This window comes from Zonotrichia albicollis, chromosome 13 (genome assembly GCF_047830755.1).
Source record: "Zonotrichia albicollis isolate bZonAlb1 chromosome 13, bZonAlb1.hap1, whole genome shotgun sequence".
Taxonomy (NCBI): Eukaryota; Metazoa; Chordata; class Aves; order Passeriformes; family Passerellidae; genus Zonotrichia; species Zonotrichia albicollis.
In genome coordinates, this window is record NC_133831.1 from 19806858 (window position 1) to 19834653 (window position 27796).

The 27796-nt window shown below is 39.7% G+C and overlaps 1 protein-coding gene across 2 annotated transcripts; it reads left to right on the forward strand.

Moving 5' to 3' along the window:
* CYLD (CYLD lysine 63 deubiquitinase) lies at positions 1-27796 on the forward strand. 2 transcript variants are annotated; one of them, XM_074551208.1, is made up of 17 exons: positions 1-190; positions 4155-4815; positions 6013-6315; positions 7134-7239; positions 8289-8384; positions 9473-9589; positions 11105-11484; positions 12877-13042; positions 13868-14009; positions 15124-15246; positions 16571-16662; positions 17727-17793; positions 19185-19317; positions 19719-19827; positions 20759-20877; positions 21480-21696; positions 23740-27796. In XM_074551208.1, exons 2-17 carry the CDS (start codon positions 4309-4311, stop codon positions 23922-23924), a joined length of 2862 nt encoding a protein of 953 aa, XP_074407309.1. In that variant the 5' UTR covers positions 1-190; positions 4155-4308; the 3' UTR covers positions 23925-27796. The 2 variants fall into 2 exon arrangements, with proteins under 2 accessions (XP_074407309.1, XP_074407310.1); XM_074551209.1 differs by having other exon boundaries at positions 6013-6180.

Below are 27796 nucleotides of genomic sequence, written 5' to 3' on the forward strand. Positions count from 1 at the left end.
GCTGCGGGCGCGGTGGAGGGCCGAGGGGTGGGCCCACCGGGGCAGCAGGAGCGGGTGTGCGGGCGCTCTCCGCGCGGCCGCGGCGGCGATGGGGCAGCGCGGAGAGGGCCGGGCCGGCGCGGCTCCCGGCGCCTGAGGCCCCGGGGTGGACCCGCGGGCGGGAGGCGCAGCCCGGGCCGGGCAGGAGGAGGTGAGGAGCGAGCGGGGCCGCGGGATGTCGCTGGGCGCCGTCAGGCAGGGGCGCGGCCGCTTGCTCAGGCCGCGCTCCGGGCTGTTCCGCGGGCGGTCCCCGTGGGCCGCCGCTGCCGCTCCTGCGGTGCTGGGGGAGCCGGGCCCAGCGGCGGGGCCGGGCTAGGCCGGGGTGGCGGTGTCTCCGCTCTTGGCCGGCCCTGCTGGGCCTTTCCGCCAGCACAGCCTCGATCCCCGAGCGGCGCGTTGGCCGCTCCAGAGGAGTTTCGGGACTTCCCTGGCCCGTCCTGCGCGGAGCCGCCCGGGGAGCGGAGAAGATGCTCCGGTTGGGCGGGGGGGATCATTGTCCTGCAGAGCTGAGCCTTGCACGGAGCCTGGCGGGTCTCAGGCCGTGCCCTGCCGTGAAGCAGTCCTGAGAGAAGCGGTGAAATGCGATATTCGGTGTAATTTCGGAAGCTGAGCACACGTGTTTCTGTTTTGGGCAGGGCTGGCCCAGGGTGTCTGCACAGCGGCCGCATTGGTGAATCTTGTAACGCCACAGCATTCTGGCCTGTGGGAATGAGTCCTGTTCTTCCTCTCACGGGGATTATTTGTATCAGATTTATAACGCCGAACACGACGTGTTTTCTTTAAGGAATTACGCTACCAGTATGAACATCTTTTATTACATTGCTTCCACCGCTGTTTTGAGTTTCTATTTCTTCTACTCGTGGCTTGTATTGCCGACGTGTAATTCTGTGCATTGAGCTGCACATAAATTTCCTTGCTCCTAGTTTTAACCTTCCCATGGAAATTGGTTTTGGGCTGTTGAAGAACAGAACTTTGCATCTTAGCAGGTTTGATTATTTTTGGTATTTAAGTGTCAGTTTTTAAAAGAAACTGTACAGTTTATTTTAGCCTTTTCATTTCGTACTCTGAATCAGAGCCACAGACGTGTGCTCATTCTGAAACTTGATAGCTGGTTTCATCATCTTAATATAGTTCATGTAAGGCTCCTGCAGGGTAGGAACAGAGGTCTTGAATTTCAGAGCAAACTTACTCTGATGAGATGTCTCTGTAGTGACAAGAGTGACTCACAACTGAGGAATAATGGAAATTAGGGAAGCTTTGAAATTAGGTAGCTTATGGCCTACTCCTGACAATTTTTAAAATGTTTTTTCCTTCCACAGTATGTAGTGTTGCAGTATAATTTTGTTTTTCCTGTTTCTCCCCAAAGTCTCTTGAGCATGAAAAAATGCAGGTAGTGGGTGGAATAGAAGTTTGCAGCTGAACAGGCTCTGACACTTGAATTGTCCCTGTTGGTGGCCAAGTTCTCTTGGGTTTGCACAAATCTTGTAGCTGCTGGTGTGTTGTGCAGTGCAGTGATGGCTTTGTGCTGAGGATTAAGGTGCTTGGTTCCCAACTTAATCATACAGTGGTCTAATAGTTTGTTCTGGTCATAGTCTGCTACAGCTATGCTGTTTGTTCAGCAAAGATTTTTCTTTACTCACAGAATTCAATGGAAAACAGCTGTAAGAATAATCCTAAAATGAGTGGTGTATGTAAATGTATTTTTGATACATTGCCAAAACCTAATGTCCTTTTAAGAAGCTTTTCTGTAGTCCTAAAAGAACTAATTTATCACTTGTATTATTCTAAAAGAAGAGTATTTGGCTTTTAAAGCTGTGTGGGACAGTGGTTGTAGATAAGTTTTTAAAGGAAGGCATTTTTTAATAGTGATAACAAACTCCTTAATAAAGAAAAGCCTTTTGGTACTATAGCCAGTGGGTTTAGTAACATTTCTGTGGGTAACAGGGCTTTAAAGACTGACCACACACCACATAAAGTTATTACATAATCTAAATGCAGCTGCTGACAAGTTTGCAGACTGAATTCTTTACTACTAAACATGTGAAGATTGTATTGTTGCAGCCATGGACTTGCAAACAAGATATACTTATTATAAAATAGATAAGGTAAAGCTTATTTAAAAAAAAATCCTTTTTTAAGCTGTTGAACATACTTTCTCTTTTAATATATTATTCCATGCATACTTATTAAAATTAATTATTTGTGTAAATGAAGTAGGGAAAATCAGGATCCCTGTAAGGTTGGAGATACTTGTTTGCAGTCTCCTGGGGATTGAGAAACTTTGTGGAGTGGCTCAAAAGAAAAAAAAAAAGGAAGGTGAAGTGTGTCAGCTCTTGAAAGAACATAAATGCTCTTGAGAATGTAAAATGGATGTATGGAAAACAAGATAGGGTTTTTTCCCTGTTGTGTGACAAAGTAAATGGAGAAAACTACTCAGAACTTGTATGTAACTCTTATTTTACTATCTGAGTAGACTTACAAAAACTAATGGTCATTTAATCATGTTTCCATGTGGGACAGGAGGGGGGAATCTTGCTGTGTTCTTCATCAGTTTCCACATAAACTGTTTCAATGCCATGCTCACCCCACTTTTTTGTTAGTCATTAACAAACATGAAAGCCCATTTATGTGTATCAAAGGCCAGTGAGGAGAAACACTTTTGAACTTGGGAACACCCGGATGGTGTGGCAGCCTTTCCCTGGGTGAGGTGTGGAAGGGCCTGTCCTGCCCCTCGGGGGTTGGCACATGGGAACGCCTGGGAGCTGCCGCAGTGGGGAGGTGGCACTGCCACCCTCGTGTCACCTCTGTGCTGGGCACAGGAGCCTCACCGGGCACTGTGTGAGGTCCTAGGCACTGAAAGAGGAGGCTTTGCCCACGTTCCAGGTTGTCTCAAGCTGCTGCTTTTCTTTGAGTTTTGTTAAATTCTGTGTTTGAAAAGATGAGGGAAATAATTACAGGAGTGCTGGATTTCTCCAATGGCTTCTGAGACTGGTTTCAAACAGGGTAGGAGAAATTGCAATAGATTTTGTGCTATTTGAAAGCCATCACAGACAAGTGGTGGAGAAATAGGGTACCTAGGCACAAGGACAATGATTATTTGCCTTCAGGTATAAACAGTCATTGAGATTGTCCTTTAACTGAATTCAACTGTGGCATCACAGACTGGGAACAGGAACATTTACATGACAATACATTCTGAACTTGTACACTGCCCTTTGCTGTCATCTTTAGAAGAACAGATTCTGCTAAGGTCCTGCACATCTTTCTTCCTGTATCCACTGTGATCAAAACTGTTGACACACATGCTCAAAGAAGTATTTTCAAGTTGTTCTGTTCCATTTTATTAGTTGTGAACTGTAGTTTTCTAAAGATAACTAAGATGTTTGCTCCCTGGTATTTTAATAACTGAAAGTATTTCTTACTTTGTTGTAGTGAACTATCTTTCTAGAAAGATAAAAATAAGAGCCTCCATTTTTTTTCCTGAGAACTGCATGTTGCAATGCTGACACAATTTGGTTTTCATATATTGCATATTACTAGAACTGTCCATTTCTATTAAAGAAATGGCTGTTATAAGTTACTAAAGTTTCCATTTTGTGCTGCTCTATTTTGTCAACACAATTTTCTGCTTCACTAAATCAAAATGTTATGCAGGATGACAGATGCAGTACACTTTGTCAGAAATAAGTAGTCACTAAGCATGGGAAAAGAGCTTTATAGTGGAAAGTTTCATTAAAATGCTGTTTGTAAATAGAACAGGTTGTTTATTTATGTTCATTTGCACTTGAGTTTTCTTTTTGCTTTCACTTATGTGTATTTTCTTTTTTTTTTCCTGCATTTCATTGCATGTTTTCCATAACCTTTTTTTTCACAAGGAACTAAAGAAGGACATGAAATACACTGCAATAAGGAGCAGAAATGGATGAATGGTCTGTCCATGATCAGCAGCACAGTGGCTGTTCTGGGACTGTGGTCACTGCCTTGCATTTTGCTGAACTCTGATCTGTATGAGGAATGAGTTGGTCACAGATTTAAATTGTTTTATGTTTTACTTAAGGCTAGCTGTGCTTACCCAATTCAATTTTGTCTCTTTTTTCTTTTCTTTTTTATTCTAGGCTTCCTGCTCTGATTGTGTTTCTTTGCAAAATGAATATTGCATTGTTTCAAAAAGATTGGACCCTCCAGTAGAATTTGAAAAGATCACTGCACATAAACCAAGAGCTTATTTTTCTTGAAGACTTCTGTCCAGCTTTTTAAGTTTTAATCACAATGAATTCAGGCTTATGGAGTCAAGAAAAAGCGAGTTCATCCTATTGGGAAGAGAGGATCTTTTACTTGCTTCTCCAGGAATGCAGTGTCATAGACAAGCAGACTCAAAAGCTCTTGAAAGTGCCCAAAGGTAGCATTGGGCAGTTTTTTCAAGACCGTTCTTCTGTGGCACACTCCAGAAATATTCCATGTAAAGGCAAGAAACTGCAGATTGGATTAAAGATTCTGGAACAACCTCATGCAATCTTGTTTGTGGATGAGAAGGATGTTATAGAAATTAATGAAAAACTAGCTGAGTTGCTTCTGGCTATTACTAACTGTGAGGAAAGATACAGTTTGTTTAAGAGCAAAAGCAGGTTAGCTAAAGGAGTGCAGATAGATATTGGCTCTCCTGTCAGAGTGCAGCTGAGGTCAGGGGATGAGAAATATCCTGGAGTTGTTCGCTTCAGGGGACCCTTAATGCAAGAAAGGTCCCTCACAGGGATATACTTTGGAGTAGAGTTGCTGGTAAGTTACTTGCTAAGGGGTGGTATCTGATATACTTTGAGGTGAGCTAAATGTGTCTTCAGTATAAAGAGAAAGTCCTAATAATTTTTTTTTTCTGGAAGCATATTACCCCTAAAATCCATTACTTTTAGTCTTCTCATAAGTACTTTTATGTGAAAGTGCCATATCACATCAGCCTTGTAATCTCCATGTTAAATCAAGCTTGGTGTGGTGCAGGGGCTGGCAGAAAGACTTGGATGTACTCTGAGTCCTCAAGCCCAGAAAAATTTAATTCATAGAGTTGCAGAATGGTTTAGCTTGGAAGAGACCTTAAATATCATCCAGTCCCAGACCCCTTGTTAGGTCAGGGACACCTTCCACCAGACCAGGTTCCCCAGAGCTCCATCCATCCTGGCCTGGAACACTGCCATGGATGAAGCATCCACAACTTCTCTGGGCAAAAATATGTACAGCCCTCTCATGGTGGGTATCTGGCTCTCAGATTTCTGTGGAGTGCTTTGTTTGCCTGTGTCAGGATACAGTCAGTAAATGCAGGGTTGGACTTTAGGGCTGCTGGTTTTGGTGATCCCTAAAAATCCAATGGCAACTAGTTAAAATAGAGAATGTATCTGTTCTGTGCTCCTTGTGAGATATTTCTGCAAAATTAATGCCAACCATAAGCTATTGAAGAATTAGGTTGAGGAGAGTTCTTCTCTTGTTGTAGAAGTATAATTTTCAAAGTACTCTTTAAACTTTTCCTGAACTCTTTGTAATTCCCCCTGAGAAAGAACCTCAGGGAATATCAGGCCCGAGTGTTTCTGAAAATCATCTCACTTTATATGGCACTTAAGTGGAATATTTGAATGCTTAGCATTATGTCTAGTATGAAGTAGTCTTGTCTTGATATGGCAAGAATTTGATGATTGAAGCAAGATTTGCACCTGAAGAAAACAAGCTTCTCTGAGTATGAAGGCTTCTGCCTGCAGCCACTCTCTAATCTAGTGACATCTTGCTCTTTATTCCCTGAAGATAGACAGTTTGTATATTTGCCACAGATTCAATTCTCTCCATGATAGTGCATCAGGCAAATTCTTAGTGCAATTTATTCAGAACACTGGATTATGTTACTGCTTTATTAGTAGTCTGTTTTTCACAAAATTCATGATTGGTTTTATATCTTTTTTTTTTCCTTCATTTTCTTCCTTCTCTGACCCTTAGGAAGAAGGTCGTGGTCAGGGCTTTACTGATGGACAGTACCAAGGCAAGCAGCTTTTCAGATGTGATGAGGATTGTGGGGTTTTTGTTGCTTTGGACAAACTGGAGCTGGTGGAAGATGATGACAATGAACTGGAAAGTGACTATGCAGCTCCAGTTGACACAATGCAGGTAGAACTTCCTCCTCTGGAGATCAACTCCAGGGTTTCTCTGAAGATAGGAGAGAGTATAGAGTATGGCACAGTTATATTCTGTGATGTCTTACCAGGAAACGAAAGTTTAGGATACGTTGTTGGAGTGGACATGGTAAGAAAATAATCTGACTTTAATCACTTCTGCATGTGTGTTAGCTAGTGAATGACATGCACGTAGAAGAAGAAACATTACCCACAAGCTACTTCAGCGGAGGCTGACCTAAAATGGGAAAGAAACACTGTGTTCAAAGATGCATTTGGTGGTAATTTTCTTGGCATCAGGGAAATGGTGTTGTATTTGATGCTGAAAATACTCTGCATACTCTGAGGAGCCTCCACTGAGCTACTTGCCATGCTAGGTGTCAGTCATGGAGTCAAGTGTTTGTCTTGTGAGACTGGCTTTGTTCTGCCTGTTAAAATGTCTTTTTCTTTTGTTAGCCATTATTAAAAGCTTTTTTTCATGTAGCTGTTTTGCTTGATTTAGTTCTACCTTATAAGTGTGACTTGCAAGGACAAAAGTGATCTTTCAAGAAAATGCGAAGCTTGTAATTAAAAATTATTTCTAGCAACATGAACTTCTTAAAATGAACAGCTTTAAAATTTTTGGTATTTCAAGATTGATCTGGTTTTATAGCTTAGATGCTTCCATTTTCTTGGTTGCATTACCTGTTTCCTAAAAATGCACTGGAATTGCTCTAGCCTGTTTATCAATAATGTTTTTTAGCAGAAAAATGCTTGTTAAAGTAGGAGCTGTTTCTCAAGAGATAATGTTTTAAGCTTTTGCCTTTAAAGACTATAGTGTTTGGCTGTTCTAAATACAAAATTAGTTGCAGGAAAAAGTAGATATTGTTAAATGTTTTAATTCTGTGTGTTCTCAGTATGATGTAAATCTTCTTTTGGGATATATGTAATGTGTTTTTCTATTTTTAGGATAATCCGATTGGAAACTGGGATGGAAGATATAATGGAATACAGCTGTGCAGTTTTGCAAGTGTTGAAAGTACACTTCTTTTGCATATCAATGATGTTATTCCAGGTATGCCCTGCTTTCTTAACCAGAAGGCAGACTTTGATAACATCTAGGATAACATCCTCCACCTAGGCACAGTTATATGATTAAAGCAATACTGCAGAATTCATTTCCCAAGTTCACTTGAATTACCTTCTGTTATATTTCTCTTCAGTATTGCCCTCCTTGGGGTTACAGGCTCACTAGTAGAAAAGCTTTAATACTGAACAGAATTCCTGTCAAATTGTATAGTATTTACAATACTCTGCAGTGGGTAATCCTCTTGAATATGTGAGTGTCTGTAGTAGGAATCTTTTCTATGGACTGTTGTTCAGTTTACTCCAGGGTTTCAAATATCTTGATCAGAAAATTTTTCTTTCTGTGCTTGGAAGGTGTTGACAGGATTATGTATGCATTCTGGGAATGAATGCTTGGAAATGCCTGTCAAGATTGTGGAAAAAATTCCCTGCAGTGATTCACTGAATGGTGTTAACTTGTAACAGCTACAGTTCCTGATTCCTTTTCTGAAGAAGGAAAAGTTTGTATGAGACTTTGGTTTGGGCACTGTCTCTAGGCAGGTTCTAATAGTTTGTAGCCTGTAATTGTTGCTCTCACACTTCAATTTGACTCACTTTTCTTATGTCTGCCTCCTACTTGCTGGTTTAGTTGATATGTTTGCTTTTGCACAAATTTTCTTTCTTCTCTGAAAAATTCACAGGGACTTCTCCATTTTTTGAAAAGAGTATTTATTATAGATGTGTTCATAGAAAAAAATCTTAAAAATTCTTGTAGCTGTTTCCCATAATGGAAATACATACCTACATTAAAGGATGTGAAGTCAACCTATTTGATGTGTTCAAGAAGTAATGGTAGACTTTGCAGCAAGCAGTTGCTGATGTGATAAAAGCAGATTGTATACACATAAAATGTTGTTCTTGTGCCAAACAAGGCTTTGTTCTGCTCAGTGTTAAAGCTTGTGATAGCAGAGCTTTGCTCAGTTTTGAGGTGAGCTGTGTGTAACACAGTGAAAGCACAGCAAAGGGAAGCTAATACTCTGTTCATGTGCCATGTCTTAGAGACTGTGTCCCAGGACAGGAGACCTCCCAAGCTTGCCTATACCTCAAGAAGTGGAGACAAAGGCTTGTTCAATCATAGTAAGCCAAAGGCTATAGGTATGTATGGGAAATGGTTTTTTTTCCTTTTGTAAGATTACAAAATTTTGTTGCTTACAAGAAAGTATTGTCTTTTCTATCAGTTGATGTATTATTTCAGTTATGTGTCAAGAATCATCACAGAATCACCAAGGTTGGCAGAGACCTTTGAGATCAAGTCCAGCTGTACTTAAAAGTTAAATTTCTCTGGAGTATTGGTATTAATTTAATCACTATGGAAGTGATAGACAGTTGAAGTTAAGATTGCTCAAATTGCCTTCATTTTCATGAAAAAGAACTTGAGGTTTAGCAAAAATTCTTGACCATATAACCCAGTTGTCTAGTATTACCAAGTCAGGCCTGCATTCTGTTTTTCTGGAAGTGTAGTGTGTATTTATTGTTTTGTTTTGGTATTTATAAATACAGTTTGCTGTTTTCTTCTTGCAGAACTAGTAACTTCAAAATTTTTAGTTCAGGAGCAGGTCTCCTTAATAATGACTGTATTAATTTTGCTGTGATTCCAAACCAGAATTGAATTCACAAAATATAAACTTCCTTGACTCTGTTTATTGTTCAAGTCTGAAAATCCTCCTGGGGAAAACAAACAAACAAACAGAAAGAGAAGCAATTTTTAATTTTTTTTTATTTTAAGGCAAAAATCAAAATTCAGTGTCTCTTGATTTTACTAGTGTCTACATTGGGTAGTAAAGTACTAATGGCAGTATATTCTGGAAGTTGTCATTTTACCTGGCATTGGATGCTGGCACAGATGATCCTCAGTAATTTATTTGCCTACTGTGAAATTTTGGTGCTTTAAAACCAGCTGTATTGCAAATACCTTCATATATTCATAATTTATAGACATGAAAAATTTGCTCTTGAGAGGAGTTTTCTGCCTTCTTTTCACCTTGCTGACTGCGATTTCAGCTCAGATTGTGTTGGTTTGGTGTAGACTTCTGCCTTGTTATAAGCTTAGAACTGTGTTAGCCTGTGTTTGCTCCTTTGTGCAAGTTGTGTCTTCTTGAAAGTGTACTAACAAATTTATATGATGAAATAAGAGTATAGATGACTTTTTGTAAATAGAGATTATACAGTGTGTTGTTTTCCAGGATCTACCTCTGAACCTGGAAATAGAAGCAGATCTGAAGTCTTCTACACATTAAATGGCTCATCAGTTGACTCTCAGCCTCAAACAAAAACCAAGTCCCCATGGTATATGGATGAAGGTAAAGAGAGGATAGTTTTTTATATATTCATTTTAAAAACCCAGAAAACAAAACTAGAGTGTATTATCTTCTTCAAATAAAACAAGGAGGAGATTAAATGGAAAAGAATTGTGTTGTCATAGTGGCATACATACTACATCACAAAAAGCATCTTGAAACCCCTGAGAAAATGTTCTCTGTCTTGGTGTGGCCTGTGGTTTTATTCTGCATGTGGGAGATTGTTCTTGGCAATTCACATGCAGCTCTGTGGGAATGTGTCTCACAGGCAAAATAAAAGCTGAGGCTGGGATGGAAGACAAGAAGCATTCCTTGTAGCTGAGTGTACACAGTAATTGTGTTTTGCCTGTCTTTGTAGCTGTGTTACAGGTCCAAGGGAACTGTAATATTGTGCCATGCCAGCTAATCAGTCTGGAAGTGAGAGCAGGGAAATTATCAAAGTATCTGTGGGTTTTTTCTGTATTTTTAAAAATTTATTTCTGTAAAATCTCTTTTTTTGTTTTTAAAAGCAAGAGTGCACATACTTGAAGGATCTAAAGATCCTCATTTGCTGGCAGACCTATTTTTCTTTTTCCTGGTAAACTTTAGAAAAGTGTGGCTAACTGGCTTAATGACTGAAGGAGTAAATACTAACTAATGTAACTGTTGAGTTACACCAGAAACCTGTAGAAGCAGTAGCATCTGAATTCTTTGAAACACAAAAGAAAACGGGTTAAAATTGTTCTTGGTTCTGTAACAGATGTCTTTTTTATGTTTTTAAGACATTAACTTCATTTAATGAAACAGCATGGGAGGATGGGTGAAGATGAAGAGGCTTTTGTTATGTGAATACCAATTGTGTATTAGAGACCCTTCCAATTCAGGGCATTCTATGTCAATGTAGAGAGATGGGAGAAGACACAGAGTGCTTGTGCTGTTCCATGTAGTTGTCATCTCTTTTATCAGGCACTGCATTGCCCATGACATGTTTAAGTCCTTTATTCTTGGTAGACACTGATAGATATCCTGTTTTAGAACCAAAGGATGTTGTGATAGAGTCAGTGGAATAAGCACTTTTCCATTTGCAAGTCATATCTGCAAGCAATTATTTATATATATACAAGCTGTGAACCAAATAATTTCCTCAGTCACAATGACCAGTGAGCTCTTTCTAGTTTTGCCCCCTACAGTCATAATCCTTGGGGCTGTTAACTCATGTTCAAAGTCTTATGTGATGATGAAAAAAAAAGATACCAATCCAAACCTTTCTGTAGTTTCTAACATCTCCTTTCTGTGTGCTGTTCATTTCTGTTGCTTGTGCTAAAAGTGGTGAGACTGCAGCAGTGTCTGCTCAGTCAGCTCTGTGTCTCCAGTGTTGCCAAGTGACAAAAGTCTTCCTAAATGAAATGTCCCCAGCTGTTAGTGCTTCCCACCTGTTACATCAGATGTTGCTGGTTTGAGAGCCAAGTCTTTCCTTTTTTAATTGAAGGAGAAAAAAAATCCCAACACTTACTAACACCTTGCTTTTGATTTTAACAGCTGCTGAAGACCCTTCAAAGTCACTTACTGATTCATCTTCTGGATTTGGGCATTCTTCACCACCACTGCAGCCACCTTTAACAAACTCTGTGTCTACAGAAAACAGATTTCACTCCCTCCCCTTTAGCTTGACAAAAACAACAAGTACTAATGGTACTATGGGACATAGTCCTCTCTCTTTATCTGTTCAGTCTGTCATGGGTGATGTGAATACTACAGCTACCCAGGAGAGTCCATCAGCAGCAAGCCCAGTTGGAAACTCACATGGTCTTGAAGCAGGTTCCTTGGCTGAAGTTAAAGAAAATCCTCCTTTCTATGGAGTAATCCGCTGGATTGGCCAGCCCCCTGGAGTAAATGAAGTGTTAGCAGGACTGGAACTGGTAAATAGAAATTCTAGTTCACATTAATGCTAATTACTAGTTTTGTTTCTCAGAGCTGGTGCCTTTACACTCTGCAAAAGCAACCAGTTTGGGGGATTTGCCCAGACAGGTTGCCAAGTGATTTGTTTAGTGTTAAGTTCTTTGATAAGCTCTGACTTTTATGGCTGCCCCACACCTTACCTTGTTAGTAGGATCTGAAATGTGCTTGTATCACAGTGGGCAAAGGATTTTGTAGGGTTGATCGATTCCTTGCTTTAGAGGAGTGTCCTTTGCTTACATTATAGATATTGTAATTTAAAAATGAAATTTAAAGGTCCTTTAAGTGGAAATTTAAATAAAATTCTCCATCTGTAGTAGTCTTTGTTGAATGTAATTTTTTGTTTGTTGTTTGCATATCAGCAAGTCAGAGTGATGGTTGTCAGAGCTGCAAGGCTGGTTTTGATAATTGACAGTAGTGATATTGTGGATTTGACAGCCATGTGCTTTATGTGTGTCTGTGGGCCCTTTGTTAAAAAACCCCACAGTTGCCTCAAACATGAATTGCTGTTGTGTACTGACATTCCCTCCCTGGCAGCAGCTGCCATGGTTGTGATGGAGTATTGGTTAAATTAATGTGCACACAGTTAGGGGGACGGGGGGGGTCTTTATTTTGGGATAATGTTCAATGACATATTACATAAAGCAGTGTAAAATCATGTAAAACGTAAGCAAGGTGTGTGAGAATGTGAGTGGAATTCCAGCTGTTACAAAGAAGTCCTGATCCTTGTGGGTGTTTAGGGTGAAGTTGAAGCCATAGCTTGCCACAGGCATTCTGAGCCTGCTCCTTAACCTGGGTGCCACTCCTGCATTTCTGCATTAAAGCCTGGTTGTTGTTAGTGAGCAGGCAATGTGCCTTAAATCCTGTTCCCAAAGGTAACAGCTTGTTGTTGTTTACTCCTAGTTTGTGTTCTCTCTTTGATGTACATTTTGTACCTTTTTGAAGCAGGCATTTTTCTTGTGCAGCCAAATCACGCTGAAATTGTTCATACCATCCCATGCTCAGTGATTTCAATTAATTGGTAAAAAGTGCTCTGAAGGAATCTGGACCAGGTTGAATTCACAGTCTCTCCTCCTGCCTCCCCCATGCTGCTTCTGATGGAATTTTTGTTTTATTTTGGATGCAGTGAAAGTTTAAGCGTGAAGAAAGAAAGAAGCATGCAAGTCTTAATTTTCTCAATAAATCCAGTCTATCAACACCACAGTTGAGGCTTTGGATGCTAAATTGCAGAAACAGTGTGTATGACGCTTTGGAGTAGCAGAAGGGTGACTTATGGGTAGATACTGTATCAAATATCTTACTGCAGAATTGTAGAAATAAGAAAAACACTGAATCCTTCTCCCTTGGATTTTCAGGAAGATGAATGTGCAGGCTGCACGGACGGGACATTTAAAGGAACTCGCTACTTCACGTGTGCTCCAAAGAAAGCTCTTTTTGTAAAACTCAAAAGCTGCAGGCCAGACTCCAGGTTTGCCTCACTCCAGCCTGTTTCCAACCAGATCGAGCGCTGCAACTCTCTAGGTACTGAGCTTCTGCTTATTTCTTGTTTACCCCCTGGGAACTGCCCAGGGCTTTGCTTTCATTCATTCCTGCAATAAGCTCTTTTATTGAGCACCTGGAAATCTGTACAGGTAGTACTTAATTGAGATGAATAAATAGCAGTTCAGCCTGTACAGAACGCAGTGATTCTTGAATTATTCCTTTATGCTTTAAAACAAGACAATGTTTTACAACTTCTAATGTAAAAAGGGTATGCATAAAAAAATTCCCATAATTTTATGACATTTCTTTAAATATATGAACAATCTTGCTGAAAATGGTGTTTGTAACTCTAGCACTGTTTGATTACATTAAAAGAAATAAAGGCAGTTGTTTTTCTATAATCTATAACATCAAATTATTTTAGTCTCTAAATGTTAACAAAGAAAAGCATGTATTTTTATAATGGAGGTTAGTGGTGGAAAACTTCTTTTTTTCCCTAACTTCACCTAACTCAAGTATTTTAGATTTCTTGGGTCATGTTGTATTGTCTGGGACAACAGCAAAGAAATTTGTCTGATTTGTAAGGTAGTGTGAAAAAGGCATTTGTAATGAAAAGAGAACTTCATTCCTACTGGATAAAATTAATTCAGTGCTGCAGGCTTTCTGAAGCACTCTGGTGTGGAATGTAAGGCCTTGTTCACTCTCTGGAAGACAGTGAGTCTCAGCTATGATAAAATGCTATTCTAGTCCAGAAGAGGAATGCTTACACTAAGGCAGCAGCTTAGCTATAAAGTATTACTAGGAAAATCTCAAGGGGGATAAAATTTGAGGCTTTAAAGTGACTTTTGAAAAACAAAATTTCAGCCTTTGGAGGTTACTTAAGTGAAGTGGTAGAAGAAAACACTCCTCCAAAAATGGAAAAAGAAGGTTTAGAGACAATGATTGGAAAGAAGAAAGGTATCCAGGGTCATTACAACTCCTGTTACCTAGACTCCACCTTATTCTGGTAAGTCCATCATTTGTATAGTGGCATCCCTTGCTAGAAATGCAGAAATGTGATGTTTGCTTGAGTGAGTGTCTGAGTTGCTGTGCAGCTCCCAGAGTGCTGTGCTGCAGTCCCTGTGCTCTCCCCGTGCCAGCAGTGCAGTGCTGCTCGTGCCCACACTGCACTGGCCCTTGTGGACCTGCCTGTTTGGACGGAGGGGGTCCCTGGCCTGGAGATGGTTGAAGGATCAGGAGAGCACAGGGGTGGAGGGAGGGAAAAGCCTCTTAGAGCTCTTTGCAGAGTCCTGCCTGGGTGAGTGGCTCTGTACTTTGCTGCAGAAGGAATATTGGTCTCTGGTTTATCTCGGCTGTTTGAGGGGCCTGGAAAGGCCCGGGGTGGCCTTGGGGCAGCCCGCGTATCGAAGGACGAGAAGAGGCTTCAGTTCTTCTTTCTGGTTTTATGTTTATTAATTGTTTATCTAAAAGATGTTTTTTCAGCCGAACAGAGATCTGCTCAGCAGTCAGCCATGGGCACACTGTCTGCCCTCCGGGGCAGCCACCTATCTTTATATCCATTGTTACGTGTACAATATTTATCATTTTTCTCTAATACTATTTATTCTTATTACTCGGTGCACTCTCAGTAATAACTAATCTAAAAGTGCCACCATCACCAAAGAAGATGGAGGAGAAGAAGAAGAAGAAGAAGAACAGGACACACCCCAATTCCTCCATCTTACTCCTTTAAACCCCCCTGTACATAAATCTTAAACTCTATGTCTCACTCTCTAATTAACCAATCCCTTCACCATTCACCCTGGTGAAGCCCTCATCCTTGTTGTCTCCTGTGTAGGACCAAAGTGCAGCCACCAGACACTTCTGGCAACATTCCAGGACTCTCGAGCCCCCCAAGGGTGGTCTCGGTGGCTCAGCACCTCAAGACTGAGATCCTGAGATTCGACATATTGGGTTGGAGTGGACTTTGCTGTTTAGTGCAGCTGTGTCCCCTGTCCATAACTGCCTCTTTTTCACTTTGTTTAGTTCTTTAATTCTTCTGTGGCTTTGCTTGGTTTGTCTTATGTTGCTCAGGCATCTGAATGGTCAAAACAAACCTTCCTTTTCCTTTTTCTTTGTAGCCTGTTTTCTTTTAGCTCTGTTTTGGACACTGTGCTACTCAGACCTAAAGAAATTAATGATGTTGAGTATTATAGTGAGACTCAGGAGCTGCTGAGGACAGAGATTGTGAATCCTCTGAGAATGTAAGTGAAGATCTGGTCTCTAGTCTAACATGAATTAGAGAAATCCTGCAGTGTTTGCATTCCTAGTGCAAATCTGAGAAGTTTGGCTATCTGCTGCTACTCAATGTATTTTTTAAAGTATTTTTACTTTTTCTTCATAGCAGATTTAATCAGTGATAACTGGAAAGAGTTATTAATTTTTTGGTGAGAAATATTTTCACTAGTTTCTTACTTGCAAATGGATCAGCACAAAGCTATTGTAAAATTTGTACAAGTATTGTACAATAATACAGAAGTATTGATAAATACAAGTTATGTTTGTTTACAGCATTCATCTTTGCATGTTTTTAGTGCTATTGTACTTGAAAAGATAATTATTTGTGTTATCTTATATGGAGTTTCACAATTTGATAGATTTAGCAGGGCTTTAAAAGTTGCATTGCTTTTTACATTTTTTTACATTTTTTTTACATTTTTTTACATTGCTTTTTACACTTGGTCTGCAAGTGGCCAAAATACTTTTATTAAAATAACTTAATATGACCTTTGTAATTTCTCAGGCACAATGAGCAAAGGAGGTGCAACAAAAATCTCCATGAAAAGTTGCTGTTCTTAAGCTTATTTTTTTTTCAAACAAGTGAATAATGCAGTTGTAGTTCCAAAATCCTGTGGGGTGTCACTGAGCAATTTCTGACTAAGGTTTTATTTTGTTAAACAAAAGTGTTGCCTCTGAAGCCTTGCTCTTGTCAGGGAGTGTGTGCTTGGCCTGCTGTGTTCCAGGCTCTGTGGAACAGGCAGGATGGCAGGCTGCACACTGAGTAGCAGAAATCCCAGGTGCCTGAGGTGGCTGAATGCCTTACTGGCCTTTGATCACACTGAAAAGCTTAGGGGAAAAGACTGAATGCTCAAAGCCTGAGCTGCTTGGGTCAGCAGTACAGCTCTGTGTCTTTCTCAAATATCGAAAGATTTTGTTAACAACTCCCTCAGTGCTGTTATGTGACATTCTGAAATGATGTATTAAGCTGTGCAAATCAGAGTGGAAACAAATCAAAAGTAATTAACTGACAAATCTGAAAATAGTTATCCTGGTAAGTTGATGATTAAAATGCTCTTGAAGTTGTAAAAGAACATTGAGTACTGCAGTAAATTAATACTACATTAAGAAAACCAGGACTCTGGTTAAATATAAGAAATCAGCATGTAGTTGTGAAGAAATACTGTATGCAGTTCAATAAGGATATGAGAACCTGTATTTCAGTTTTTAAGTGATTGGTTTTGGCTTTTCTTTTACTGCTCTGACTTGATCAAAAACTAGCTAATAGCTTATTAAACCCATTTGTCTTAGATACGGATATGTATGTGCTACAAAAATAATGAAACTGAGGAAAATACTTGAAAAAGTTGAGGCGGCATCAGGATTTACTTCAGAGGAAAAAGGTAATGGGGAAGGTTTGCTTTTCTTTTTCTTCTAATATGAAGGGACTGAGGAACCTTGCTACACAATTAAACCAGAACAAAGCACCCAGATATTTTTCCATGGCAGTAATGTCTTGAGCAGAGATCTGAGTGACCATTGGCTGCTAGTAAGGTCTTTCCTCTTTCCTCAACTATGTAAGGAACCCCAGCTGAACAATTTCTGGAGTCTTCCACTGCCTGAATTTCTTTTAGTGCCTTCCTGTGCCCCTGGAACTCCCTTCTAGCAGTTAGTGGAGAAGACTGATAAGGCTGGGATGTTTGTCCTCTTTCAAATTGTCACTTTGATCCATGAGGAATAAATTTTGCACTTCAACATTTCATTGTTACAATGGTTATGTAGTATTTTAAGGAGTAAAATGTTCAAATCATGTTAGAAAAGTCGGTTCCCAACTTCTTGATTGTCTGCTTAATATATTGATTAATTAGCATTGTATTATGTAACTGTTTTGCTTTTATTCAAGAGAATCCTACTTTCTTTGTAAATACTGAGTGCTGGAACCAGTATTAACTGCAGCTAGTGGCAGGGAGAGAAACAGAGCAGCAGACTGTGGTGGGGGAGAGCAGCCCTCTGGGAAGTGCTGCAGTCTTGGTTACAGAACTTGGTCTCTGGTTTAGTTGAACTTGGGGTTATGGTGTAGCTTTTGTGTTACTGTCACTGCTCCTCACTGGCTCTCTGCAGAGTCACTGTTTCCTTTTGAAAGCTTTTATTTCTCCTGGAAAAGATGTGTGGTGCTAAATGATTCCTCTGAAATACAGAGCATCTTTTTTAACTTGACTGGAAGGCTTTGTTGCCCTGTTGAGCCTGTGCCTTTTATTAGGGCCTTTTAACACTAAAAGAATAAATAGAAGTTTGTCATGAAAATATTCCTAGTTTGTCATAATCTTATTGGGGTAATAATAAAGCTGTAAAAATCAACTGTTACTTTTTTCCTATGGAAATTTTAAAAACCTTCAGTTTCAGTGAGTCTTGAATAATGTATCTGGTTTTGGATGCTGACAAAACTTTTTTTCTCTCCTGCCTCCAGATCCGGAAGAATTTTTGAATATTTTATTTCACCATATTCTGAGAGTTGAGCCACTGTTGAAAATAAGGTGAATCTTATTTCTTTGGCCTTTTAGGGCTTTGTTGTGTCTATGCCATACACAGAACATCACTCGTGTTCCACCATTCAGCTTTAGCAGCAGAGTTGGTGTGCAGTGTGCACACACCTGAACTCCTCAAGGGCAATGCAGAAATCTCCTTTCTTGATAGTGAGCATCTCAACACCTGAATACTCTGAAAAGCAACTTTGGCTTAAATGCTGGCCAGATTAAAGGAGGTTACAGTTTATAGCAAATTTGATGAAAGTTCCCAGGAATTTTTGATGCTGAGATGAACCAGCTCAAACCCAATGGTTTTCTTTTGCTTTTAGAGGCTGGTTAGTCCTGTAGGTTTTTTCTCTATAGTAGCAAAAACAGTTTCTTCAACCTGAGCATCATCTTTTATATCCTTTCTTTTGTACTTCCAGAGGAGGTTGAATTGCTTATCTGAAGATCTCCTCCCAAATATATCTGAGTTATATTTATTTAACAGAAACACGATCTGAGAATATTGATATTTGATACTTCTATGTTTTGAACATCTGACCTCAAAACATACTTAATTTGGTAGCTTAATCCTGTGTCCCTCTCCCTAGCTATGCAAAATGTGTTGTGGTTTTGTGATTTTTTTTTTTTGAAGAGGATAATTGCTTTGTGGTAGGGATGTGTGTGTTTAATGGAAAGGGTTTTTTGCCCCTTATGGTGAGGATAAAGAAGTTTCTCCAGATTCCTTCCTAGGGCTTGCATTGGCAGTTTGTGTGGTAATCTGCCTCAGAGCTGGCCTGGGTGTGGAAGGAGTCTTGACAATGACAGCTGGACAGCCTTGAATTTGGATTATCCTTTTGGAGAGTTCTGTGCTAACTATAGAGCAAGTCTAGCAGCATTAGCCATCTGTGTGAGACTTGCACTGCAGGAAGCAGTGTAAATATCACCCTGATTTAGAGGAAATGTTTCATTAAACCCATCATACTGAAGATAATTAGTGTTGTTTCATTTGATATTTTATTACTGAAACTCCTAATTGTCTCTCCAGTGAAAGCTGCTTTATTGTCTTGGAGTTTTTGATGCAGATGCTTAGTTGGTAGTTCAGCCATGCATAGACATATGTTTTTAAACCATGCTCTGAAATTTGCATTGGTTTTGTTTCTTTAAATTTTTCCATAATCAATTCAAACTTAATACTTGACTGCCTGGCACTTTTTTACTGGGGGTAGGGGTCTGGGCTTTGTCAGGCTTTGTTGTTTGTTTGGGGTTTTTTAAAGCATAATATATTTCAATGCAGAGATGATGTCTTGTCACTGTTTTTATGTAGATGGTATTTTCCTAGAAGATACAGTCATCATTACAGTAGAGCTTCAGCATCTGTTTTTTGGTTTTTTTTTTTCCTTTGAAACTGTTTTTAGATCAGCTGGACAGAAAGTACAAGATTGTTACTTCTATCAGATTTTTATGGACAAAAATGAGAAAGTTGGAGTCCCAACAATTCAGCAGTTACTGGAGTGGTCTTTCATCAACAGCAACTTGAAGTTTGCAGAGGTTGGTGACAGCAGTTGCCTTGTTAGAAGTGATCATACCTAAATATCTGTCCATTCAGCAATGGGAGAAAATAGGATTTGGTGCAAAAACATGCAGACATGTTGGAAATGGGAATATTGTGTCAGTGATCGAGATGCCTACATAGCAAAAGCATTTTAAGGTTCACTTAATGAGATGTATTCTTTGGTTGAACAGATCAAAGTGATTTAGATAAAGAATTACTAAAAGAAAACTTCTTAGCTGCTGCCATTGAGTTGTTTTAAGGACTAATACTTTGAGATACCTCTGTGGGCTGTGAATTAAAAAAAGATGTATATATTTATTGCATTAGAAGAATGTCTACAAAGTTAGATAATTATTTATGTCAAGTTCATTACATTGTATTCTGGCATTTTACCTAGGCACCCTCTTGCCTGATTATCCAGATGCCCCGGTTTGGAAAAGACTTCAAAATGTTCAATAAAATTTTTCCATCCTTGGAATTAAATATAACAGACTTACTTGAAGACAGTAAGTATATAACATTGCATTGTGTAATGAAAGACAGTTGCTGAGACCGACTAAGACAGTTAAAGTATTCCTGATACTTCTGGTGGCCTGTTGGGGGTTTTTTCTGTTGAATATTTACCAAGATAGTGTGAGATGCTCGGGCTGAGGAGAAATGAAATTTTACTGGGTGGAAGGCTTTTTTCCCCTCATGTAAATTAGAAGCTCTAATTCAGAAGAATATATAGAATACAACTTCTTTTTTTTGTTTATTTGAGTACCTGTATAACTGAACTTATTTCAGGACTGTTTTTAAAATTGAGTTATTAGAGCAAAGCTGTTCACTAGTTCATTAGACTGGAAGGGAGCCTGAGATGAGGATGTGCACCTAAAAAATGTGCATTTTTTAGCCATAATTATGTCACTTTTTTTCTGACCTAATTTTCTGCCATTGATCATCCACTGAATTTTTTATCACATTGTACTAAGGAAGGACAGCTGGTTTTAAATTTAAGAATTAATAAAACTGCCAACATTTCTTAGAATAATAATCTCTGAAGTTGCCATGGCCTTTTCTCTCACTGTCTTGGCCATCAGCTTATGCTTTTCTCTTGTTTGTTTTTTTTTTCCTGGTTATTGACAGCTGTAGGAGCTAAGATGAGAGAGATGCTAACATGATTTAAAAGCCTGTTTTTGCTTGTTCATACACTAGATATTTATCATCTTGTTTTGCCACTTACCAGTGTAAATGTTTTTCTCTTAATCCACACTGCACCAAAGAGAAGTTAAATAGACTGGTACATTTCTCTTTGATTAGCAATCTCATTTTAACTATTTTTTTATGTAGTGTTCATTCTCCATGTAAAGTAATAGCTGTGCTTCACTTTCATATTCCTTTTGTTAAAAATGAAAGCCTCCCCAGCCTGGAGACTTAACAGCTTTGTTGCCTCTGCAGCTCCCAGGCAGTGCCGTATCTGCAGAGGGCTCGCTATGTACGAGTGCAGGGAGTGTTATGAAGACACTGATATTTCTGCTGGCAAAATCAAGCAGTTCTGCAAAACATGCAATACACAGGTCAGTGCTTGTCTTCGGCATTCACATGGGTTTTACCCAAATGGTTAATGCTGTGGTAATTGAAAGAAAGGCAGAAGACATAGTGAGGCTTCTTCACCAGCGCCAGTGTAGCTGCCACCCACCAAGTGAAGTGTCTCCTCTGGTGACAGATCAGACTCCTGCAATGTGTTTATCAGCATGGCATCTGCCAAATCCAGGATTGGAAGCAGTGGAGAAGTAGTAATCTAACGATGTGGTTCAAATCTAATTTTATGTTCACGCTACCTTGTTAGAGTTGATAAATTCGTGACAGAAATGTTTTGCTGTTTGGCAATTGCATGAAGTTGTCAATCACGGCATGTTTTTAAATCTGAGCATAGTAGAAAACTGTTGCATTAAACCTGACCTCCCTTCTAACCTTAGATTTGAATTTTCTGGGCAACATTGAACTACACTGGTGGGGGAAAAATAGAAACGTTTAGTCAGCTGCTGTTATTGCAGTTCCTTCTCTAACACCATTAATCTTCTGTTCAGCAATAATGTCCTTTTTAGCTTTGCCTACCGCTGAAACAAATAATCTTCTGGGGTGTTTTTTCTTTTCTGAACTATCACTTCAACCGTAGGTTCATCTTCATCCCAAGAGACAGAGTCACAAATTCAATCCGCTGTCGCTGCCGAAGGACCTGCCGGACTGGGACTGGCGGCACGGCTGCATCCCCTCGCAGAAGATGGAGCTCTTTGCCGTGCTGTGCATCGAGACCAGCCACTACGTGGCCTTCGTCAAGTACGGCCGCGACGACTCCGCCTGGCTCTTCTTCGACAGCATGGCCGACCGGGATGGTAACCTCTCCTTCACCCCCTCACTCCTCTTACAGTTTTGTAGCTGTGGTTTAGATTTCAGGGATTGTTTCCCTAAACTTTTGGGGATATTATAGTGTAGTTTAACTTGATGTGCTCGATGCTGGGATACTGATCTTGGCTCAGCCTTACCGTAGCACATTGATTTCATGGCAGCTGCTGATTTGAGTATTCTGAATTTCACCTCAGTTGGATGCCTTGGTAATAAGAAGGTACAGTGTGGGGGCCTGAATATATGTTGTATTGTAAGACCTTGTGGTTCTGAGTTGCTCCAAACGAGCTGCAGCTGCAGGGTCCTTAGTTGGGCAGCAGCTGTAGCTCGTGAAGGCAACTGAGATAAATAGGGGTGGGTCAAGAGCCCAGGAGGAGCCCCTGAGAAGAAAGGAAGGAGTGTGCTGCAGAGAATGGAGCAGAACAACACTGCAGCGAAGATTGCGACAGTACAGAAGTAACTGCAGAAGTTTCCTAGTAGGACTCCCTATACATTTTTCTATGCTTTGCAAATTAGGCAGAGACAATTAATTCTAAATAACCAACTGCAGGAGTGTACTTTCCATTTATATTTAAGTTGATGTACATGATTATCAGTTAGCATACAAATATTTTATCACTCTCTTCAACTTCCTGAAGGGTGGCTGTGGTGAGCTGGGGGTCGGTCTCTTTCTCCAGGCAACAACAGACAGAACAAGAGGACGCAGTCTCAAGCTGCACCAAGGGAGATGCAGGCTAGAATTAAGGAGGAAGTATTTTACAGAAAGAGTGGTCAAATACTGGAATCATCTACCCAGGGAGGTGGTAGAGTCACCATCCCTCGAAGAGTTTAAAAAAAGACTGGATGTGGCACTTGGTGCCATGATCTAGTTGAGGTGTTAGAACATGGGTTGGACTCGATGATCTTAAAGGTCTCTTCCAACCTAGAATTTCTGTGATTCTGTGATTTTGATTACTTTTTCTTAAATGACTTATGGTAGCTGTTTTTAGAATAAAGGAAGTAGTCACACATTACAACATCTATGCTATTCCTTTGAACCCCTTTAGAGTTATCAGTGGAAAATTGTTACCCTATAATAATACAAATGTCAGTAAAACAACTGTTTTCTTAGATGCTGCTTTTTAAACAGATCCCATTTAAATATGGACTCTGTAGTTCTGGTGCCTAAGAAGAACAGTAATAGATGAAGTGTCAGACACATAGTAACAGTTTTTGCATGAAGTATTTTTGAACCCCTCTGTTACAGTGTGAGTTGGCAGGGAGAGAAGAGTCTTGCCTCGTGTTGAAAATGGCTCTGCTACAGATCTAAAGTCACTTTCTTACAATGGCCAGAAGACAATCAAGCTTCGTTTCAGAGTGCTTGAAATACGTATGACTGATGTTTGTAAAGAACCACTTTATTTCAGGAATTTAGATCATATGAGATGCTGGAAATATCTCCTGCTGATCTTAGTCGGGGGAGAGGGGGAGGTTTTACTGTTGCAAATATTTTTCTTCAGCTTTCCTTCATAAGCTAAAAATCTCTGCCGGGAACAGCAGGATGTCCATACTTGTGTTGTTTGAATTTGCTCAGTTTTATGAAAACGGCCAGGAGCAAACCATGCCTTAGTCATGCACGTCAGATATAGACATGGTTTGTAAATTCATCAGCTGTTACCAGTTGTCATGTTATTAACAAATTCAGTGCATGTGAGGTATGTGTTCAGGTCACTGTCCTAAAGTCACACAGAGTTTTTAGTGTTAATGAAAACCCAGAGTTCCCCCTGGTTTTGTGGGGTGTTTGTGTGGGTGTGGTTTGTTGGTAAACACTACAGGATATTCTGATTCTAATAGTGATTTCTTGAACAATACACTTCTCACAGGTGTTTACCCTGCAGCAGTCCAATCTGGCATGTTTAAGTTTTTTAGAAGGTGTTTTCAAGAACTGGTAATGCTGTAATGCATTAATGTTGTAATGAAAGTACATTTTGAATAGCAAATATATGTAGATATTCTCCTAATCTGTTTCTCCTTCTTTTCTAATGGTTTAAAAGGAGGTCAGAATGGCTTTAACATTCCACAAGTTACCCCATGTCCAGAAGTTGGTGAATACCTGAAGATGTCTCTAGAGGAATTGCATTCACTGGATTCCCGGAAAATCCAAGGCTGTGCACGAAGACTGCTTTGTGATGCTTACATGTGCATGTATCAAAGTCCAACAATGAGTTTATACAAATGAACCAGGATCTCTGCAGAACTGAGGAGACAGTACAGAGCCACCCACTCTTGGGTTTGCTGCAGTTTTGGGTAGTTCAATGCAACCGTTGCTGGCAATGGAAGAAGTTGACTATGACATCCAGAGGATTTACTGTTCCAAAAACTACATATGGAGTTCTGTCACTGAAGTATTTAAGCATTTTGCACTCTAGGAAGTGTGCTTGTGTGTGTTTGTTTTATAAACAAAGTTACTAAAACTTAAAAGCTTTAAGTGCATTGATGATACACAGGCATTTTTAAAATGTTAAAGGTGGAATTATGTCAGGAGAAATCTCCTTAGTCCATTGGGAATGGAAGGGTGCAGTATTCTAGCTCAGTGCATTTCTGTGGACAGGGATGATGATTCTTGTGTTTCTCTACACCCACCCTTTCTCCTTACCCTTGATCTTTTTAGCACCGTAGATTCTCTCTCAAAGAGAGAATAACTTCAGTTTGAGTAAGGTAATTTTTAGACTGCTCATTGCATATTATGTTCTCTTATCTACTACATTTGTTTCAGTTCTAAAAATTAACATTCATTTAAAGATCTGAATCCCTGTCTTGCAAAAATGAAGCACACAGACTTGCTGTGTTGTTAACTTGCAACTTTTGGAGGGGAAAGAGAGGAAAAGAAGAGGGCATTAAGGGGAAGCATAATTGCTAAAATATAAAACTAGCAATGAAAATTAACAGATGTCTTTTTCTAAGTGTCTATTTTTAAAGAAACAAAGCAGTCTGGAACAGAACAGCAACTGTACACAAATGATTCCAGGACAAAACAATAAAATCATGGATTGCCTCAGGGAATGTTACTGAAGTGAATTCTAGTCCTTGGTAAATAGAACTGAATTTTCTACAGTACATTAAGCTACTGCCTGGGAATGTTACACTTCTGACTCTTCATTTCAGGATTAGTAATATTATAAAGAGAATATTAAAAATCTCTGCTTGGAAAGATGAAACTATACCTAAAGGTAGATCAGAGTTTTACTGTATACCAAGTACCTGATGAAAACTAACTTGAAAAGCTGCAAAACCTGTGTTTATGTAAAGTATTATACTTTGAAGTCTGTTGGTTCCTGTTTGCAATGACATACTGTTGTTTTAGTTGCCTTTTAGCTACTTCTGTCTACACTACTGGCAAACATGCAACTATATATATACAGTAACATCTGGTTGTACAAATTGCATCTATATGAACTGTACATTTTCAACTCTTAAACTGTTTTATATGGAAACTTCCTTTTTGGGATCCGGTCCATAGAAGGAAAGAGATAACAAATTTAACAGAGGAAAAGCCACACTGAAAAAGCCACTGTTTTAAAGGCAATGGAGACTGATCCCTTATTGTAGAAAGTGTGGTTACTTTGTTTGTCTTGGAAAACCTAGAATCTTTCTTTGGGACACACTCTACCATAGAGGGTAGTAAGTTTGAAAACTGCTTGAAGGACTAATCTGTGAGAAGCAGGGGCTGCTGAGGGGGTTGATCTGTTCCATTTGCCTTTGCATGAAGTGTGCTCTCACCTTTCACTCTCAAGAGCAACAGGGTTATTAGAAGTGTCACCCTTGCTTTGGCCTGGAAGAGTCTCCTGGCTTTCATGTTCCCTTGCCTTATTCAACCAGTCTGTGCTCCTTGGCCAAACTCTCCTTTGTTTTAGTACAGAGCTCTTGACTTCTTTCTCTCCTGAAAAAATTTGGTGAGGTTTTAGGTGATGGATTCTGTAACCAGGCCCTTGTGTCCTAACCTGGAAGGAGGTCCAAGCAGTGACCCCTTGGACCAAGGAGCAAACACAGGCCCAAGCACAAACCTGTACCCAGGAGACCAGTCTGAATGTCTGGATTCTTTCTCTTCCCTAGCCCTAGATTAATTTTTGACTTTCCTAGTGCATTAATTTCATTTGTCTTCCACTGGTGTCATCTTTTCAACCATCCCCACCCCCAGCCTCATTTCCTGCTTGAGCTTGGAGAACAGCCTTGGACCTGCTATGGCCAGAGGAGAGAATTGAAATTGGCAGCCATTAAAGTTTCCTAGGTGAATAATCTTGTAGCAAAATATCCTCTCTTTCATACAGCTGGAAAGTATCCAGCTTTTCAGGAGATACACTCGATTGGCAGAAGTGAATTAATACACAGGGGTGTAAATGAACTTGGCTTCTTGCCTCCAAACTCCTGGCCTTTTAATGGAAAAGGAAGAGAAGTGTGGACTCTTTCTGTGGGACACATAGGGAATATTCTTTACTGTGCACGCTTCTCGGTGACAAATACTGTGTTTGGAAGGGCAGGCAGTGCACTGCAGCCTGCCTTTTGTACTATAGATTATTGCAAAATGGTAAATAGTTTTGCAAGCACTGTATGATTACATGGTTAGTTTGTTGCCCGCTTAAGAGGGCAGAGATATCTTCTTCAGCATGCAAAAAAAAAAAATAGTTTTGGCAATCAAGGAGTCTTCTTTTAATCTAAAATATATTGCTGTGTTCTGTACTGCACTGCATTGCAGGTGATCTGGCAATGTAAATGAAATGTTACAGAAATAACCCCAGTTTTATTTCCTTTCTCAGAAAAGAGTATACAAACAGAAAAGTGATTTCACTGTGAAAGGAAACTTGTAAAATAACTTATATGCAAAGGTAAAAAAGGTGGGGTTTTCTGAGTGTTTTTTAGCCTTCAGCATATATTTGTAGGGGATTCGAATAAGCTATTTTGAAGCTTGCATTCTAAGCATCTACTGCTGTTAACTGTAATGCCCAAAGAGTCCAGTGACTAAGCACCCAACATTTATGTTGTTTATTGCATTTGGAAACCTCCCAATCAATTATTTTTTTTTTTTTTAATATAGTGAATGTTCCCCCAAATTAATAGCACCTAGATCATTCTTCATGGTTTGGCTTATAAGCACTGCTAACAATGGCCTTAACCTGTGAGTAGGAAAATACATTGACAACATGGTTCCTGACAGCCTGTAAAAATGTAAAGTTTCGTAGGACAAACTTGTAACTGGGGAAAAAACCTCCATCCCATGCAATTTGCCTGCTCTGCTAAACGTTTTTAGAACTAGGGGTTCAAAATGGAACAAATCACTGTGCTACTAAATCCTTGCTTCTTGTGAACATAGTGGGTAAAGAGGACGTATTAGCTAAAGGTGATGCCTTACAGATTTACTCAAAATCCTTCAAGAAAGCCCCAACCAAACCCACTGTAAGTTACATCAGAAGGCTTGTCATTGGGCGGGGGAGGTAATTGGAGGAAAAAAATACAGAAATATCTGTGTTCAGTAAAGATCTTTCTACTATGTGATACTGATTCTGTGCTCTTGAAAATTGTACTACTGTGTTGTACTGAACAGCCTGTGAGATTCCCATTTTAAGCAAGTACTGTGTGTAACAAGAATTGCTCTTGATCATAAATGGTTCATTTCAATGCACTTATTTTTCTCGTGCACTTTATACTCCACTGAGTAGCTGAGTGTGGTCACCATGATCCCTGACAATTGCCAGTTCCATCCAATACTGAGGCACCATCGTGCTGCATACCACACTGGTGTGGTTTCCCCACTGAGCTGGTGTAAAAAGCAGCTTGAAAGCTCTGTGTATTTTTACCACTGTAACAAAGCATGTTTTTATCTGTTCTTGATGTTTTGCTAAATAAACATCCCATGTTTTGTGCACAAATAGTCTCTTAAGCTTACAAGGCTGTCTCCAAGAAGGCATAAGGGAAACAAACCATTGGATCAGGTTGCCCTCAACTAGCCTTAATTTATTTTTTTTTTTCAAATGGTAGGGCTGAATGAGCTGCTGCTGGAAAGGAATGTACTATGTGCTCTTTCTGTATTAATATTAATTAAAAATATTATTCTTA

Excerpts from the sequence above, each read along its gene's own strand:
- CYLD (XM_074551208.1), top strand. The coding sequence starts at position 4,309 with ATGAATTCAGGCTTATGGAGTCAAGAAAAAGCGAGTTCATCCTATTGG. Across the intron at positions 7,240-8,288 it reads TATCAATGATGTTATTCCAG|AGACTGTGTCCCAGGACAGG; the intron begins GTATGCCCTGCT and ends GCCATGTCTTAG. Across the intron at positions 19,828-20,758 it reads AACAGACTTACTTGAAGACA|CTCCCAGGCAGTGCCGTATC; the intron begins GTAAGTATATAA and ends TTGCCTCTGCAG.